This window comes from Halichoeres trimaculatus, unplaced genomic scaffold, assembly GCF_033239565.1.
Source record: "Halichoeres trimaculatus isolate MK-OKI-2021-1 unplaced genomic scaffold, fHalTri1.1 fHalTri1_scaffold_9, whole genome shotgun sequence".
NCBI classification, from domain to species: Eukaryota; Metazoa; Chordata; class Actinopteri; order Labriformes; family Labridae; genus Halichoeres; species Halichoeres trimaculatus.
The window spans coordinates 13,905,052-13,925,279 of record NW_027437188.1 but is presented as its reverse complement, the minus strand read 5'-3'; the positions used below and the strand labels follow the sequence as shown (position 1 = coordinate 13,925,279).

The window sequence follows — 20,228 nt, the reverse complement described above, 5'->3', positions numbered from 1 at the left end:
CGAATCTACACCAACTTCACAAGATAAATCCTGACGTTGGTAACAGAATTATGATTTACTTTCACAAAGTGGGACTTTCCAATGTGAACCAAAAGCAGGCCAAACGACTCCTGAACATGTAAAAACTGAAAAATTCAAGCTAGATCACAGCTTACTCTAACTGTACACTGTCCAAAACAAGGAATAAAAATATAAATCCATCAACAACTCATACTTACAGTAAAATGTTTTGACAACTTAACACCTCAGAAAATCCTGATTTCTGATATGTTACAGCGCTGTCTTTGTAAACATCTGTTCACTCAACGTGCAACACGTGGGCCTGTAATGCAGTTGGTGTGTTAAGGTTTGGGTTCAGGGGACAAATAGCTATAATAATCCAAATCTGGCAATCTCAACACAGCAACATCCCATCAGCATTGCACCTCATACTGATTTTGCTCTTCATACTAATTATAATTTGATTAAACTTTGTTTCAGGGTTCATTCCTTTCACTGTTAGCGACAGGAAACAGAGTTTTCTTTGCTTGCTGCTGTCAGTAAGTATTGTTTCTGTCCTCTTCTGTGTTTCTCTTCTCGAAACATTTCTCAGTTATGATCCGACTCAGACAGAACCAGCTCTGAAAGAAGCTGCAGAAGGAAGATTTGTGGTTAGAGAGGCTGTGACATCTCAGGGGAGTAGTTGGCCGTCTTCAGGCTGTTATAAAGAACGTCAGTCAGCCCGCCACTTTGATTTCTCCTCACTTTAACTTGACGCTTTAATCCACAAACAAAGTATGCACTGGGAAAAATGTAAGTACAACATTTTTTATACCTGGATTAAATTAAATTTAAAATCTTTTTAGATATTTTTAGATTGTGTTCTGTGAAACGAAACAATGATTCAAATCACGAGTTACAGTTTACCTTAACTTTGGCTGAAGGAGGGAAAGAGCTGCAGAAAACTCCAGACAAGTGATTCATTCAACAAACAGGATTTTTTATTTGTTTATAACATTTTCCCCTTTTATTAGGGAAAGAAAACAGTGTGTGGAGACAACGATCATTAACTCCTGTAACATGCAGCTCTGTATAACATTGTTTTAAAGCTTTTGGTTGTTTTTCAAATCAGCTCTTTTGCAAAGACCAAAAAAAAGAACAAAATCTTTGCATATGGGAACTTGTTGATTGTAAAAATAGTTTATGATCAATGTTAGGTCCCAGTTCACTTCTTTTTGAGCAGTATTTTAGATCAATACCAGGTTTTGAGCCTGGTTCAATGTGGAGAAACAGACCCTTGTTTCATTTTCAGCTGTTTCCAGGCTTATCGGTCTTATTTTGTAAAACCAACAGAACGGTTTTCAAATGAAATAACTCAGACTAAAAACCAAGCCTGACCTGTTACCTTCTGTGTTATACTACGTGTCATATCTTCATGAGGTTAAAGTCCATATCTTGGTTTATTTTCCATAAAATTAACCAGAAACCTGACTTTTTCTCAAGCGTTACCTGGATCTTTTAAGCTGTTGCGACTCTTTTGGAAAGAGGAAGGTGGTCTTTTTGGAAGTTGGCTGCGTGTTGCCATCAGGCTGTAATCAAGATATGCAAAAAGGTTCGAGGCCTGCACCGGAGTGAAACAGTGCACAGCTGTGGAGCTTCCTCTTTTCTGTTGGTTGATGCTGATTGTTTGTCCGTCTGTGTGTGCTCATGTGTGATTGCTTTGAACAACATCTGCACTTGGTCTGAGTTTCTGTTCGAAGCTTCAGCACCCAACAGCATTTATTACATGACAGGGGTTTTTGTTGTCCATCAAGTTGGGCTTACTGTACCAAACACAAGAGCTTTAAAACAAAATGAGTGAAAGAATGAGATGTGTCCCTGCAGGATATAAGACGAGGAAAACACATCCCAGACTTTGCTCACTCATAAATAACATTTTGGCCCCACTTGTATCCTCAACCCCAGGCTCGACCTGATTACTAAACCACAACGAACCAGATCACAGGCTCACCTGAAGGCGTTTCAGACAATGCCTTCAAAAGTTTAAGTGAATTTATTTAAAGCCACCAACAGCTGTCATAAATCACTTGCTGTGATAGGCTCTTGTTCGCAGCACACCCCTCACACTTCTCAAAGTCTTTGCCAGAAATCTTCTGCGCCTTTAACTGTTGACTGTACGACAACCTGTCCCACATCCTGAAACAGCGGCTGCTCTTTTATCTCCATAACGGATCCTTCCATGCAGCACACAGGCGGCATTACCCAGCAGCGATCCACTGTTTGATCATCTGATGTGAAACCTGCTGCAAAGATTCAGCGAACATACACAAGAGGAACAGTTTTAAAAAATAAGAAACATATTGCAATATTTACTTCCTTGTTGATGATGTGCAACCTTGCCATAGCTGCAGAAAGGGAAAAAACAATCAAAAATACAAGAATGTTTCCAATAGCTTTAAAGAAGTGATTAAATAAGTTTTTTTACACTTTAGTAAGAAGACACCTCAGCCTCTATAGAAATCTCTTGGAGGTGTTGAGTTTTCTCTGCATGACATGTGCAAAGGATGTTTTCATTCTACTCTTAACTTTTTTGACAGCATCAGATGAAGTTAGTCCTCCAGTTTTTAAACTCTAATATTTGGTTTGCCCACCTTCTGCAGCAGTTACAGCAGCATGTGACCCTAGCAGTGTGTCATTATATTTCCTGAGAGCTTCAACACTGATGTTATCTTATGACTCAAGACAAAGGCTTTCCTTTGGATGAACAACAGATCTGTCCTCGTCATTTTACAACTCACCCAAATCTGTTGGATGGGGTTGAGGTCCAGACTTGAAGGGACCAGTGCGTCAATTTAAGTGTTCCTTTTTGTAAGGAAACTGACCTAATCCTCCTTATGATGGTTCTATTCTATGGTATACAGAGCATCATGATAACTTAAATCTCTTAATATGCCAAGAGCTCTTCTAGAGAGACAAACGTGTCCTCCAGTGAGTCAGGTGGTTTCTGTTCAGGAGGAAATAAACTTTTAACAAGAGACCAGAATAAGTATTAAACAATGATTTTTCAAGGTTAATGTAACTAAGAAATGTGTGATATTGGTATAAGGTATATTAACTCACATGTCTTATTTAATGATATTATTCTGTCTCTTTTAAATTTTGATTGGTAGAGCTAAACTTTTGTGTCATGTTTTAATATATATATATATATATATATATATATATATATATATATATATATATATATATATATATATATATATATATATATATATATATATATATATATATATAGTGGTTAAAGAGGCTGTGACATCTGTAGGCTTACATGACAAGAAGTGAACACTGTTAGTTTGTAAGTACTTAAGTAGCCGTTTATATTTAGCGCAGCTAGCAGTCCGGTGCTCTTAAACATGTCTGTAACGTGTAACATTAGTGAATAAAAATGGTTCATGGTTCCTGGTTATATATATATATATATATATATATATATATATATATATATATATATATATATATATATATATATATATATTTTTTTTTTTTTCTTCTTTTTTTAAGTTTTCTCGTTGCGTTGTTGTTGGTTTGTTTTGGGATGTCATCATCCCACAGCAAATCAAACCAGCAACTAAGAAAGAGACACGACCCTGACCTTGACCTTGACCCTGATCCTGAAACTGCCTCACTTCTAATCCTCTGGCAGCGCTACGTGCACATGAATGTGTGTGTGTGTGTGTAAGACTGTTTACCGGCTGTGGCTCTCATGTTTCTGCAGAACTGTAGAGAAAAGTTCTTCTTTTGTTTATGAGGTAAATGCAGAACCTTGTCAGGAAATCTCTTTTCAAACACTTTTTGGGGCCAGATTTGCCTCACTGTTTGTATTGTAGACTGATTTCAATCCTTGCTGCGGTGCAGTTTGGGCTAAATTAAATTTTGTGCATGTGTTCTGTGAATGAAACAGTCATTTTTTGTCTCATTTGCTGATTTTTCAGCCTTCAAAGCAGCAGAATCTTTAAAGCCTTGTTGACCCTGAAGCTAGCACTTGCTGAGACAACTTTCAGTGTTGTGCCAGCTTAATACATGCGCTCATTTTTGCTCGTTCATGCACAACACTGATGGCTTTACCAGCCATGACTTACCATGACTTAACTGTGCCCTGCTTTTCTCCCTATAAAGCATCTCCTCTGGGCTCAGGTCATCACACTCAGCTTTTTTGCACCCTTCCCTGTGAGGTGGTGAATTGCTCTTTCTGCCACATGTAACATAAATCTAACTGTTTGATTTCATCCTGTAAAGATGTGAGAGATTACCTGTGAAGTCTCTCTTGATGTACAGGCCGTAAACAGATTCTGAGGTCACTTGAGGTCACTGAAACCTGTCGTGGTCCGAGCCTGGCCTGCAGTCCGAGCCCAGCCTGAGGGGGGCGGCTCTTATCAAAACGGTCATCTGCTTCCAGTCCATGTTTCTGTTGAGCATCACAAGTTTGTGTTCGGTTGGTGTGGAGAGGGGACACTTAGCCCGTCTGACCCTTAGGAACAAATCAATCAGCGGCAGATAGGTATCTGGATGATTGACGGTCAGGATACCTCGGCTAACAAAAGAGGTTAAGAAGAGGGCAGGAACAGACGCATCGTGGATCATAGATCTCGCTCCACTGTAACTAGGAGCACTGGGAACAACAGCCCCAATGTAATGGTTTTAATAGTGGCTGATGGCTGGAAGGAACAGTTGGTATGGGAAAGGATGCTGGAGGCTTTTTTATCAACAAAGCATTTCCTGTCCTGACTTATATCCAACAATCACTGTGACGTCTTTCATCTTCATGTACATGCTTCACCCTACATTACCTGTTAATACTAAGACTGATGGATTGATTGGTTGTTTACTTGTCTGGAGGCATAATGTGAAGTCATAGTGGAGCTGTTGAGGACTGAAAGGTTAACAAACACTGTGAGGGATGTCACAACACCAAGAAGAGAGGACTGGGACTGAGGACAGGGTTTTTCTGTTCCTTTTGGCAGAGATTTCAAAGTTATGATCTCACATCCAAAGAAAACAAACACAACAGGTCTCATTTCAACTTCAGAAAATATCCACTTTGGAGGCTGCTTGCAAAAGTTTGCGTTTTAGGTGTGCCAAAATGCTGTTTCTGTGAAAGTGAGCGGCCAAAGCCCAACTTTACTTTTGTGTTTCATCTTGTAACTGTTGTCGTATAAACGGCCACTTAGATCAGTGGTTCAAATAGTGGGGCTCGGGAACTGCTAGGGGTCACAAAACACTCATAGTGGCATCATGAAATAACTTACAAAAACTCAAAATTGTAGAGTCCCTCATTCACATTTGTAAACACAAATAGGGATTACGTGTTTTATTTTAAACCATGCGAACATGTTTTCTTTGTTGAAGGTAAACTGGGTTAGTGTGCTAAAGTGACCTTAAAACCTTTTTCTTTTTTTTTTCCTTTTTGCCCCTGCCCATTAAAACAACTGCACACCCCTGTCTTACACTTATAAGAGTCTTTAAAAAGTGGAATGATAAAAGGGCTGAAAAATTGGGAACCCCTCCACCTAGATGACATTGGGACTTTTCAATCATAAACCGAGACTAAAGCATTTTAAATTTTACTCAGATTTGAATAAACGTTCTATCATTACAAGTTCCAAATACCAAGAAAAATATGAACTATACAAAGGGGGCACATAGCTTCTATTCACCTGAGACTGTATCACTTTAAAAAGTATTCAAAACTCATTTAACCAAGAAAACATCATTGAGTTGAAAAATCGTTTTTGAAGAGCACCCATATCCAGCAGCAGCATGTCCAAACAAAGCTGAAACAAACAATCCTTAATTTCAAAATCATGTCAACACAGCCTGGAGTACACAACAGAGAGTCATCATTTAAAGCTTCTCCAAGCTTCTTCCACCGTCTCCAGCCTGCTTTTGGAAACATTTAGAGAGACAGCTTGGTAAGACCAAAACCCTTCAGCAGGCTGGAGGAGCAGGGAACAGAGAGCTAAAACCAGTTTAGTCAGAGTGAAGACAGAAGCTTCCAGTATCATAAATGAATTTAATGATACAAGGGAAGCAAAAGAAGAATCTGTTTGTAACTAAGGTCAGAAGTGATTAAGTGTACAGGTAAACCCTGCAGGTGAGTCAACTCAAGCATTCAGGTAGCAGAGATGAGTTAGAGACTAAAGATTTCACAATCATCCATTTGTTCACTTGGGTGGCTACAATGTGCTGCAGCTGCTGGTATTTATGACGTGGAGAATGTGATACTCCTGCACTGACAAAATTACATTTCATTCTTAGACCGTCACCAGGCAAACAACCTGTTGAAAGAGACAGGACATCTTGAAAATGTTGAGGCTGTTCTGTTCCTTCCTGGTGTTGTAAATAATTACCTTTTGGCAGGTTAGGGAGTGTGCAGGAATTTTGATACAGTATTTCCTCTCACTTCTCTTCTGGATGCATCTATATGAATATAAATTGCTTCATAAGTTACATACACCACAACAAAGCTGCAGGACACAGTGCATCCTACTGAAGACGTACTCACCATGCTGTGTTGTTAGTCCGGTCATTGGTCAGTTTCTCCCTTTGATCCAGAGTGAGATGTTAGAGTTAGAGTCAAGTTTTGTTCAGATATTCCTCTTTCCCAAGGGATGAATTCTGAAAAATGTGTCTGATTTGATCGGTATAGTTTCATTCTGCGTGACTGTCTGGAGATGTGTCTTTAACATATTTATGGTCCCCACAGGATAAACTCCCAACGCCTTTTGTGTCTGTAACTGTTCCTCTAAAACAGTCATAGGTCTAAATCTAATCTTTTTTAGGTACCAGCAAAAACACGGAAAACTAAAGAATCAGTCCCCTTACTCAGCTGTGCTTTTAATTAGCATAAATTGGCATGCTATCAGGCTGAACAAAGGGCCTGTGCATAGTGGGGAAAGAGCTGTGGTGGGAGCAGACCTTTTGTGCTCATTCACAGGCCTCATTTATTTCAAAGTGTTTCATAAAACTCTTTACAGTAGCTATGATCAAATGTCCTGTTTTAAACTCAGCGTCAGGTCACAGTCAGAGCACGTGAGCTTCAGCAATACCTCTGAGCAACATGAACGCCGTGAACTCAGTTAATCACAGGAAGCAGCTTCAAGAATGCTCTGTATCTCTTCCCTTCAGCACCTCCAGCAGCTCTGGCTCGCTCCAGGCCGTACCAGGGAGTTCGAGTTAGAGACCCCGTCAAAGAGCTCCTGAGGAGGAAGAGGAGCCTGGAGCTGCAGAACATCAAGACAGCGTCGCCTGCTGCAGTAAGGACACATGGCATAAGCGAGGAGACTCTGAAAGAGGGATGGGTAGCTTTCACATTTGAAATGATTTGGTACCAATATGGTACCTGGCAATTGGTATTGGTATTGGTGGTTAAAAATATTAATTTATTTGATAATAAAATCTCAAAGTTTTTCAATTTTACATATAAATTTTTCATTATATAAACTTGCAGTGCTATGTACATTTCCAGCATGGAGAATCTCCTACTCCTCCACTCCCTCACAGTCACAAGGATGCTTTTAGGTACCTAAACATGGTACCTTTTGATTTTACATGAATTGGCACTTGGTACTACAGATGGACTTTGGTCAGTACCTTTAGGAGCACCTTATACGGTACCCATCCCTACTCTGAAATAATTAATTTTATCAAAGATTACACATTGCTTTCATTTTCAACTGACTCATGTTTTAATAGATAATATTTCCTTGCCCTCCACCTCTTCTGAAGAAACTCCTTTCCAACGAATCCTTCAAACTCTGTCCTCCCTCTTCCCTGTTACCGTACCGCAGCATCATTAGTCACTGAACAAATACCAAGCAGAGGATTTCGTGTGTTAGCAGTTGCAGTCCTGAGGATTATGTGTTGTTGCACTAATCAAACATTTCAAACCACAGCCTTGTGAGATTTCCTGATTCCTCCAAAGTTTTCTCGACATCAACACCTGGTGTCAGCTTTTTGGCGGTGACACCTGGCTTTTCAGTTACTCTGTGCTCAGGTTTCATGAGAATCATTGGCGTGACGGAAACATGTGATTTTCAGCAAGATAGCTTCACATTAACACATCCTTAATTGTGCCCTGATGATTTATCAGAACTGAACTGCAGGCTGTCATTCTTCACTCATCGGACCGTCACGCAGGTGAAGAACAGGGATCCTCCTGGTTTCTGCAGCAGGGAGGCCTCTGCATGGATCAAAGAAACACTCGTGGCCCAGCCCCCATACGCGTGTTGTAATGTTGGTAGTTAAAGAGCAGCATCATAGAGCAGATCGCCGTTCTGTTAGGAGACATTCTGCCAACTACAGAATTACTCATCAAATTACAGACATCAATTTGAGGGCTCCTGTGGGGCCGTAAGGATGTGAGCTGCCGGGGCCCAGGGCCTATCCCAGAGCCAGAAGGGGGATTTTGTCCTTATATAATCCAGGTGTTTTTCCATGACAGTTACAGCCATTCCCTGCATGGCTCCAGGGCTGGGCACACAGCCCTATGCAAAATAACGTGCAGCTGTGCCAAAGAGCCCTCCCACTTTATATTTATTAACACCTCCTAGAGCAGAAGGGCAACACACAGCACGCGCACACACTCTCACTGTGGAGAGAGCAAATATGATGGATCAGATCTTTAACCTTTTTGTGCTACAAGTGGAGCTCAGTTCTCCTTTTTCCTCTTGGTCTTTGGATTTTTAGATCATGAGTTCAGTTCATGGCAACCCTGGCATGTTAAAAATTAACTACCATCACCTGTCCAAGAAACTGCCCAAAAAAATTAAAAAAAACACCTAGTGAGAGGTCATCCAGCTTTTACCCTTTGATAGAAAACAGCAAAAACATGTAATAAGTTAAAGAGTGAGTTTTTAAGATGCTAACAGGAAATCAGTTTAAAGGAAGCAGAAATGTGAGCCTTAGGGTTGCCAACTTTGGCAGAGGGATAAGGGACGGGACGGAACGGGGGGGGGGTAGTTTCTCGCTACACAGCACAGCGGCGGGGGTGGGGGGTGGGGTGGGGCGCTAGTCTCTTGCTACCATACAGTCTATGCTGGCTACACTCATCCAAGAGCTGTGCCTCCATGCCAGCGACATCCATGCTGCACTGTTATCTTCTTCCCAAACAACACGAAGTGACAACACTTCGCCCAATGAGGCGAGCCGCATTCTGTGGTGTCAAAGCAACATGTGAGTGTTTGGTCAGCTCATTGGTCAGGCCATAGCAACGGGTGAGTGTTTGGTCAGCTCATTGGTCAGGCCATAGCAACGTGTGAGCATTCGGTCAGCTCATTGGTCAGGCCATAGCAACGTGTGAGCATTCGGTCAGCTCATTGGCCACAGAGCGGGAGAGGGGAATGGGATGGAATTACTGTAATTTCTCGTATAAATCGCCCTGCTTTTCATTGAAACCATAAATATGTAGCAGTTTATGTTTGACCCTCAGAGAAATACGGGACAAAGTGCGTCCCTTATCGGTTCAGCACGGGACGCGTATGCTCAAGTCCAATTACGGGAGGATTCCGTTTTTCAAGGGACGGTTGGCAACCCTAGTGAGCCCGCTAACAGCCATATCCTTATGAAGCTAATTAGCTTTTAGCTTGAGCTGTATCACTCTATAACACAGGGGCTGAGCTGTTAGTGATAATGTTTATTCCAACCCACAGTCAGCAGTTATTCTGCAGTGGTCTGTTCAAACTTGGGAGTCTATCAATAAAATGAAGAATGAAGTTTCGTTAGCTCTGCTTGGTAGATGACTGACAGGACATAACCAGGATTCACTAATGTTACACATTACGGACACGTTTAAGTGCACCGGACTGCTAGCTGCGCTAAATATAAACGGCTACTTAACTACTTACAAACTAACAGTGTTTACTTCTCGTCATGTTAGCCTACAGATGGATCAGAGCACCAGGCTGCTAACATATAGCCGGCTGCTGCATCGTTTGCTTGATGTCACATTTCAAACGATAGCGCTACATCACTGTACTAAGTCCTTTACCTTGGTGCGTTGTATTCTGTAAAAAGTTGTCTTGAGCAAAGAAAATTTGTTTCAATCATCCATTTAATTCCAAAACAAACACACGCCTTGTTAAAATTCATTTACGACAGTGTGTAGAGACTCCAGGCCAAAAGGTGGCGAGGGAGTGCAATTAAAACAGATCCCCCTCATAGCATCTTTAACAAAGCCATGTGTGTGTGTTTGTGTGATTTATGATTACACAGTCTGTACACAAGTGCTGTAAACTAAACTCTGAGAGCTGTTGTTGTGATAGAAGAACCAGAACTTAACACCTGCATGGCCTCTGTGTGAGTGAACTCCATCATTACAGCTCTTTCTGTCAGCAGACAGGAACATGACACCATTAATAACAAAGAGCCTGTCAACCAACCACAGAAACAAAAATAAATCAATCAATTATGGCGCTCTTAATGCTTCTGTTGAGAGTCAGGAAGGTGAATTGTGTTGAAAACAGAACAGAATCAGAGGACATAGCATGTGATAGAAGGACTCAGGTGGGAACTGAACTTGGGGTGCACAATTGCCCACTGAGCCAAACAAGCACTTCATAGGGTCTCCTTAGGTCTAGGACACAGGGGGAATCTGAGCATGTACATGGACGTGCACACTCTGCACTTGTTGGTCCTTTTCCAGACAGAGAACTGGACGGAGAATCCTCTGCAGCACCCCTCAGGAGCTGATGTGTGATTGCTACCTTGGTTTTAGAGTTCAACCTGAACATAGTGTTGTACCTCAGTCTTTATTTTTTTAACCAAGGGCCCCTGATGCAGCTTAAAGAGCAGGACTCATAATGTGTTGATGCACAGTAATCTGAAGTTTTTTTTCTGACAGTCCCTCTGACTCTAAATCACATCTTGTTTTTGCAGACCTGCTCAGCCTGACATGAAGAGCAGCGAGCTGACACAACGTCAAAGAGATCATTGTTTAAACAGAGAGCTTTGACATCCTTGTATTTGCACAGTTTCTTGTTTAAGTGCATTCATTTTACTGTTGAACACACCCAGTCAGCACTTACTGTAGCTCCACCATCGATTTTAGCTTTGTTGATGCTGTTAAGACCAAACCTTCCCTCCACAGCCCCGGGCTGCAAAAGTTACTCACTGTCCTTTCATTCTCAGCAGGTCTGAGGAGAGAAAAGGGTTTAGTTTCAAGGAAAAACTCTCAACAATTACAATGTTAGCCTCAGGGTTGGTTCAGTCTCCAAGTTGCCTCTTGTCACGTTTTATTTCTAGAGCTTTGCATGTGATGAGAGAGGAAACTTCACTGTTACTGACCAGGATTCTTATTTTTACACATTTCAATAAATTATTGTTTTATTCCATATGAATAATTGAAACTCAAAACTTATTTGTGTTTTTTTTTGCAATGCTTCATGTCATGCTTCCTGGTGGAAGCATGCAGGTTGGAAGTAGCCATCGTGGTGTGAGCTGTTTTTAAACTGTTTTGATGAATGGTGTTTGACACTCAGACCTCGGGTCAGAATTGATCAAATCTGGGTTTGTGTTATTTCAATAGAGCCACCCTAAAATAAACTCAGCTTTATCTCAAATTTTCACTCAGGGACATTGGTTTGTAAAATGAGCTTCATGTTGTGGAAATCAAAGACTTGAAACTAAAGATGTGACTTCCTTTTGCAACAAGAGGTGTCGCCCCCTCCTGGCTTAAGAAAAGGATACAAGTTACAGACACCTGAGACTGTATTATCCTAACAAAAAACCCAGCACCATATTATTTCAGGATCCTAGAAAACCAGAGTTCAGTCAATCTTAGCACCCTTAGTGGATAAAGTGTGGCTCCTTATCTCTTTGCTGATCCTGTCTGACACATGCCTGAGTCGTGTTTTCTGACAAAACACATCTCCCTGCTTTCTTTACGCTTTCAAAACTTTCATTCACTGTGAGTCTTTACCGTGAAAAAGCAAACAAAGGCTGCTTCAGCGACATGCCGTTTGGTGCTTTGACTGACATGGACATGATGGCAGCAGTTACAGGCTTCAGAATAACTTCACAGATATAAAAGCTGATAAATATGATAGATGGTATTCCTCGCACTTGTGTTTGCTTTTGTGGGTCGTACAGAGGCTTCACATAGGATTCATTCCAGTCTGTTTTATATAAAAAATAAATATCTCAGCACAATTTCAATTTAACACAGGCTGATGAGCTGAGTGGACGTAACCCAGCATGTTAACAGTTTCTTGATGCCCCACACAGAAGCACAGGTGGTGGTTTTGTCAAGTTAAAGTGACATTAGATGTGTTTCATAATGTCTCTGTAAAGTAACAGATTGTTTTCACTCTCCACTTGTAGCTCCTCAGCATCTCTGCGGTCTGTGAGGCGTGTGACAGCCCGGCAGCCTCTGAACCTCCAACTGAGCTAATGATGGGCACAAAGTACTTGTTGGTCCTTTAACCAGCACTTTGAGGCTTAAATTTGGAGTTTTTGAAGCCAGGTGTAATTTTAGAGCTGCTTTGAGAGGAGAGAGAGTTATCAGCACTTTGCAGAGTTCACTAATTCTTCTGCTGGATAATGAACCAGTTCACAAAAAGTTTTCTCCACACTCTAGGAAAGGCTATTTGAGGTGGTGGCTTTGAGAGATTTCTATCTGTCAAACTAAAGCAACTTTGTAGATTTACCACAGTCTAATCTTGTTTTCATTGGGAACAAAAGAGACAATAACATGACTGTGATCTGATTTATGTCCCTGACATGCTCTTGATTCCTGTCCTCTGAATGGCCCTCATTTATTAATATGAGAATTGGCACAGATTTGGGTGTAAAGACAAGTTAATGGCTGCGTTCACATCTAATTAATTTATAAAATGTGGGTGCCAGGGCAAACCACTGCATCGGTCTGTTTAGGAACTGATCAATCTGGTGGCCTAAAACAGACACAACTTAAACAACAACCTCTTGAATATTCACAAATCAGCTGGTCTAAACCACTGAATTTATGACATGGAAGCACTGAAAAAAATAGATGTCTCTGTGCTGAAGATTGGAGATCAAAGAGCATTGGAGGTAGAGAAAGTAAAGTTTTCTTGTTTGGCCGCTGAAATAGCGCTGTCAACTGGAGTCAGAAAAACCATGTCTGCTGCATGAACACTTAATTTAGTACAATGTGAAATTATAAGTATCTATAAATTAGGTTTAGTTACCAGAAGTTCAGATTTTAAGTTATTAGAATAGAATAGAATAGAATAGAATAGAATAGAATAGAATAGAATAGACTTTATCCCCGAAGGGAAATTCAGTAGGAGTCAAAGTAACAATAGAGGAAAACAAAAGTAAGAAAGTGTATAGAAAGTGCAAAAAGGTCCATAAGAAAATAGATGATGACAGCTTGTCCATCATTGTCCAGTTCAGCCAGCCTCCACCTCCACAGGGTCCAGGACTGAGCTTCTTCAGTCATGCTCCATCTCTGTCTCCTGGATCCTGTCTGCTCACAGCAGGTGAAGCTCTTCCAATATGGCGTTGGTGTCTGATGTTAGCTCCGTTAGCCATGTCTGTGAATAGCATGATGCGACTCTGCATTCTGGTATTCCCTCTGTTGCTGGGTTAGCACAGCTAGCTCGTCCATCTTATTGGAGATAGATCTTAATGTTCCCAATAACGATGGATGGAAGGACAGGTCCATGTCGTCACTTCTTAGCTCACACCTGAGAACCAGCACGTCGTCCTCACCTCCTTCTCCTCACCTTGTGGGGAAACATTAGGCCTTGCACCAGTTAGCATTGACATGCTACAGGCTGCTAACAGCTGATTTCACATGTAAGCAAAGCGTCCATGGTTACATTTAGGATCTCCAGAAAAATCACAGGACCAAAATAGGAAAAAATATCACTGAAGACAAAACCAGTTTGGTGTCCATGACCAACAAATGAGACATATAAAGTAATGACCCACTCCAAATGCAAAGATGACGAAAAGAGATGAAACAATTATAAGAAACTGACAAGGAAGAGAGAGCTGCAGCAACAGGCAGCCACTTGGGCAGCGCCTAGCCAATGTGAAATTACAATATGAAAACATGAGTTAGCACAACTTCCAGTTCAGCAAATACAAATTAAAATAGTGAGTTCAGCAAACTTAAAACCAAAACTCAAAAAATTTAAGTTTAAGAGCTTAGCTAAAAAATTTGTTAAAGTTTTTTGCCTTACAATTTTGCATTTTCTCAACTTTTCTTTTTTTGCAGTGTACAGAGCCTTATCACCACCTAGTTTAAAGAAGTGTCAAGAGACATTATCCCCTTCAAAATAAAAGCACACAAATTAAAAAGACGAGATTTCACCATCAGGTGTAATTCAGATTATCCCATTTTAGAGCCAGCCTTACGTGGTCATTTGAAGAACTGCAGTCTTGGCTCTGCCGTTGGATCCATCCAACCCACACAATGCTGCGTCACTGCTTCTGGTGTGCAGGGACCCCTGAGCACTGACACGAGCTGTCATTACCACCCCTGTTTACTCTGTCATTCTTCTTTTTCTTGATAGATTATGTGTTTTACCACTTCTCTAAACACACTCACCCTCAGAGAGCGCTAACAGGGCAAATACATTAACCCCGCTGTGCAGACAGAAAGCTTTCAGGGCAGATTAAATACACATGGTTGTCACAGTTAACATCAGGGTGTGTAAATTCAGCATCAGAGAGGCAGAGGAGATGAGTGAAGAGATGGACCTACAGTTTATTTTCTCTTTCAGGACCAGGGTGTGAAATCTTATGTAAGGAAGTGCCTCAAAGTTCAGGACAAAATCATGAAACCAGCTGTCATTGTGTGGACCCTATCCTCAGAGGGATTACAGCTCATCTTACATGACATGTTTTGGGATAACAGTGGGGATTAACTTATCAGTTTACACTCTCGAGTGTATCTTCGAGTGCTCACATGCCCTGGTGTTGGCTGAACGGTTGGTCGCTGCTTGTCCAGTTGTGCAGTTCTGCAAACACAGCAAGAAATCTATTCAGATGGTAATCTGAAACGAAGAAGAGTCTTCAGCACAGGAAAATTCACACTGCCTTATCCATTTACTCTGCTCTAAGACAGAGTCACCACACTGAGATGTGCCAAACCCAATTTACTCAAAGAAGGACCTTTCTACTAAAACACTACATTTGGAAGATTGGGACAAAACTCTTCTGAATCCAATTTTAGCAACTTTTTTGGAGTAAATTCCAGAAACAGAAGAAAACAACCAAAACTTCACATGGTGAAAACTTTGCTGCAAAACTGAAACCCACTTAAGTGTTGATGTCATAATGACAAACATGGTGCCTGAAGTGCTTTGAAAGAGCCAATGTATGACAAGCATACTTGTTTTTTCTCTTTTATTAAGATTAGGGATAGTTATTGGTAAGGTTTTATTGATACCAATGCCATTATTGATTCCCTTGTCAATTCCTCCGGTGTATTCTACGTGTACAAAAAGCATGTTTACAGGATTTCTGTGTCAAAACTTTATTGAATTTATAAGTAAATAAATATGACATGACCCTCTTGGTATTTAACACTGTACATCGACAAATCCTTTGACATGTTGGTGGTGTTGCCACCCTTGCATGATGTTGCACAAATTGCACTATTCATTGTAGGCGTCTTTTTTGGTAAAGCTAAAATGACTTTAAGCTCTTTGCCATTGTCTTGGGAAATTGTGTTGCTGACTGACAAGCAGGACCCTCTATTGGCTCATGATGTTGATGGATTAAGACTTTACTCTTATTGCAAGAAACTTGGCTATCAAATTTTCTTGGCCCACTGAAATTTTTTTCACCCTTACAACCAATTCAGGTGCTACTTTGGTCTTTTAACATCTTGAAATAAGAGATTTCTTTGGCTTGTCTTGGATTTGGTGAGTATGGCTCATCTTAAGTCTTTCTTTCCTTCCTAAAAAATAACACAAACATTTGCATAGATTTCAATTGCTGTATTGGTCCTATGCAGCGGCGTGCACAGGCACTTTAAAGGGCAGGGACAAAAAGAGAAAATAACAATAATAACACTGCACATTCTCACCCCCAAAGAGGGCATGTGGCGTTTTTACTTCCCAAAAAGGGCAGTTTAACTTTGGGCTGCATGCCCAGTGCACACCACTGGTCCTGTGTATTGAGACTGATATACAGCTGCACAAAATTAAAGTTTATGAAAATAAGCACCAAAAGCACAATGGATGAGGTTCAAATCTAAGCTTTCTGACATCATTTCTGAGCAGATCTTTGCAGAGATGGGTACTTTTAGATAAGACTCTTGAGTTTTGACCTAAAACTGATGTTTTGTTTCCATCTTCTGAATTGAAAATCCAACTGTAGCCTTGTAGAGCTTTCAGTAACTGTTGTGGGGTTTGTTTTCATTGTTATGACTCTGGTTTGGCTTAGATTGAAGAAAGGAGGCAAAAACACACACTAATGTAATAAAGATCTATCTCAGTTACAAAACAAAAACAACAAAGAGAACCTTATTTGTACAGCGTCTTTAAAAACACAGGGCTGATGGAGAGCCCAGATGATCAAACAAAAACAAACACGTCATGAGACTCAGAGCAACTCTTTATCTGCAAACGAAACACAAGATAAAACATAAACAACAAAACAACCAGTGATTTATATGTGACTATTGATAAAACCAACCTCACTGCTTCAGTTTGCAGGAGCAAACAGAGCAGCTTACTCTTCAAAACACACTCAAACACACACTTAAATATTAACCCTGACTCACCTGCTGCTCACACCTGGACCGATCGGTTCAATTGTAAATACTTTGTATTTATGTATCAACATCAGAATGAGCACAAACATGTGTTTATGGCTCTGCTGCAGATTGCTGACATGCTGGATGTTCTGTTTTAATTACTCTAATGTGTTTTGTTGCAGGATGTGGTCGCACACAACCCAACACCGTACACACGAGGTACGTGTTCAATCCTGACATCTGCATCCGACTGTTTCCATAATGACTGATTCCTGTAACACGAGTCTCTGCCTGTTTTTCCAACCAGGCATCTTCAGCTCTGATGGCGCAGCCGGCTCACCGGCTGAGGCGTCGCCTGCAGGAGGTGAAGCAGGGCAGCAGTGTGCAGGATGGAAATCTCCTGCCAGCAGCAGCAGCAGCAGTAGTAGCAGCGGTGGCGGCCTGCAGGCAGCAGTGACCCCATGGTCTCTGTCAGACTACAACCAGCAGGAGCATTCAGCAGCTCAGGCTCCAGCCTACACCACCACCCCCACCCTGAGCGCGGATGTCTACATGCAGACTCTATGTCCCAGCTACACCATGCTGACCTACACACACACACCACTGCTCACCAACTTTGGGGTGAGTAACAGACAACAGACTGAGGACAAAAACTTTAAGTATTACGAGGCCATACTTTTAAAAATGATCATATCGAAGCTTTGAGGTCCTGTTTTTTACTCTTCCAGACCTTCCCCGTGGCCCCAGCAGCCTCCCTCCCTCAGATGGAGCTCCCAGACTCTGGGCTCACCTACCTGCCCTGGGCCCCGCCCCTCACCACCATCTCCACCATGCCCAACGCAGGGGTCCAGTTTGCTCCCGGCCCTACAGCCCTGCCTGGGTCTCCTCTGGTCCACATGCCCATGCCCATGTCTCTGGCCACCATGATCCCTCAGGGGGTTGATCCTCTGCCGCAGACCCTGGAGCCCCCGCAGCACTCAGACCACCTGGACCCCGAGTCCCAGTGTCTGGATGAAGACCAGGATGTGGAGTCTGAGTCCCCAAGTCTCCTGGATAAACTTCTGGAGGAGCAGAAGGATGATGGTGAAGAAGAGGATAAGGACTCTTACAGTGGCTCTCTGTTCGTTGCTGATATCTGAAAATAAGACACAAGTATCTCATGTTGTTTCTCAGACTCTCTGAAGTCATTCAACAAATTTTGTTTTGTAGCTGCAGCTTGAATCTGACTTTGACCACCCCGAACTCACAGACTAGAAGATAAAATCATTGTTTTGGTTTCTTTGTGTGGGCGACAGGTTAATACAGCACTCCAAATGCAACTCAGGAAAAACATAACATAGGAATTTTTATGACTTCAGACTTGGACCTTTTCTTATTATCATAGGAGATGCAGCATTGCTCTCATCGATGTCACCGAACCCCACAGACAAAAACTCTAATTTTACATCCAAGAAATTAAGATAATCTGACCAATTGCTGCTGTGATCAGAGAGAATATTTTATCTTTTCTGTTTTAAAGATTGATTTCAGCTCCTACAAAACCAAGAATAAAAAACAAAATTCAAAGTCTGACTTCATGGGAGACAATTCGTTAGAGGTGGCTTTGAAAAGACAGGAGTCATGGCTGTTTCTGAAGCTTAAAGCTCCTGTAAAGACTATTGTTTTCTTATGAAACTGAATAAAATTAATACTTTTGTCTGTCTTTGACCCACAAAAGTAATATCAGCAACAAGTGATCGTTTTTCTAAAGTTTTTTTTTTTTTTTTCTAATTTTTATGTCTTAATCCCAGTATAAACATATTATCACTCTTAATTTGAGCCACATTTATCTGACAAGTCCAGAAATTTGCCTAATTTCAAGATATTAAAAAATAAAATGATGCCTGAATTGCTTGTAAAGAGTAATTAATCTGCAAGTGGGGTCAGAAAAATGTGCTTGTCAGGTTTTCACCACTTTAGACATTTGGGCCTTAATTTTTATTAGTAAATATATTAAAATAATTCATGTTTCTGGATCTATTAGGTAAATGTGGCTCATATGATGTTTTCTTGCAGATGTGACACAAACACTTGTGTAGACGTCAGTTTTTGCAGTGTGAACAGAGTTGTCAAAGTGAGTCACAGCAGGTTGTTAAAACAGCCTTTATTTACTCTTTTCCAGCTAAGATTTGCAGTGTGTGACAGGTTCGACTGTTAAAGGCAGAACCATCAGTTTGAAGACACTATGTACACATGTAAAGGACAAGATCAGAGGAGAGATGAGAGGTCCCGCTTTGCCCACGGAGGGGACCAAAAGTGACTCAAACTAAACAGACCTCACAGGAGCTTGAAGAGTAAGGTCGCTCTGCTGGTATCTTGTCTGTCAGATAGTTTTCAGAACAACCTGAGCCTCTTAGAGGACAAATCAAGCCTTTCTGGTTGATGTACATGCATGCAAACACCCTTAAAGTTTGCAGTAAAGCTGTTACAGCACATGTTGTAACTGCTAAATCTGTCCACTGGAACAATTAGCTGTAAAAATGTAGAAATGCTCCTTTAAAATAGTTTTATAGCGAGTCAGTGTTAATATTTGTTACAGATGCATTTCTTATTGAATTCTAAGAAGAAAGAACAAAATTTGTAAAAATTGAAAAAGAAAAATTTGAAGAGGTTCAGGAAACTCTAAAAACATTCCTAATATCTTCAAGATCTGAAGAATTTTATGAAAAGAATGAAATGATGTTTGCATATTTTCACAAACACACTGTCTTTAGATAATTCCTGTCTCATTTGATGTTATAACTGGAAGTGTTGCTAAACGTCTCTTGCTTGAAAAGTTATGTGGGCAAATATAAATAAAGCTTTGTCATTTATTTGTTTATGTTTTCGAGCTTTTATTTTAGAGAAACACAGACTGCAAAAACTCAAAGCCATGCAGGGGTTCTAGTTTACCTCAAAAGATTAAACTATACTCATTGAGTTTTTGTATCAAGACATTACTTTTGTCCTCAGACACTTGAAAAGTGCAATATTCTTGCCCAATTTGCAGCTTTTTGAGCAATAAAGGCATTTTTTGTATGTTTTTTTTAACATTTTGCAATATGAAATATGACATTGTTCTGGACTCATCAGGTGAATGTGGCTCATGTTAAGTCTAAAGCTGCGTTTCCACCAAGCAGTACTGTTCAGTTCAGTACGGTTTGGGACAGTTTGGTACAGTTAAGCCTGACCCTGTTTGCGCTTCCACAGCAAACTGTGCCCTCTCGTGGTAGGCGGAGTGTAAGCCGGATGCTGAAAGCTGCAGCTGTCAAATAATAGCGTGACGCCATAGCAGCGTGACACATTGTACCCCTCTAATAAATCCAACAAAGAAGAAAACCCAATCAACGGTCTGCAGTATTGTAGCTCCACCTTCCATCAGTTCAGCCTGGCACCCACACGAAAGGGTCTGAAAAAGTGGACGGCTCGTCTCAGTTATTTGGGCATCTGTCCCAGGATAAGTCAGTGGAAACGCCACAAA

General features: G+C 41.0%; 1 protein-coding gene across 2 annotated transcripts in view; it reads left to right on the top strand.

Annotated features, from left to right (window-relative positions):
- pou2af1 (POU class 2 homeobox associating factor 1) overlaps positions 1 to 18,580 on the top strand; it is a 44,441-nt gene extending 25,861 nt beyond the window's left edge. The window contains exons 1-5 of one of the 2 annotated variants that reach the window (XM_074679746.1): positions 756 to 792; positions 7,165 to 7,292; positions 16,912 to 16,948; positions 17,037 to 17,350; positions 17,458 to 18,580. In XM_074679746.1, coding sequence (XP_074535847.1) covers positions 777 to 792; positions 7,165 to 7,292; positions 16,912 to 16,948; positions 17,037 to 17,350; positions 17,458 to 17,868 — 906 coding nt within the window. In that variant the 5' untranslated portion in view covers positions 756 to 776 and the 3' untranslated portion in view covers positions 17,869 to 18,580. Of the gene's footprint in view, positions 1 to 755; positions 793 to 7,164; positions 7,293 to 16,911; positions 16,949 to 17,036; positions 17,351 to 17,457 lie in introns of those variants that run through there. The other variant, XR_012599119.1, reaches the window with a different exon arrangement.
- The last annotated feature ends 1,648 nt before the right edge of the window (positions 18,581 to 20,228 follow it).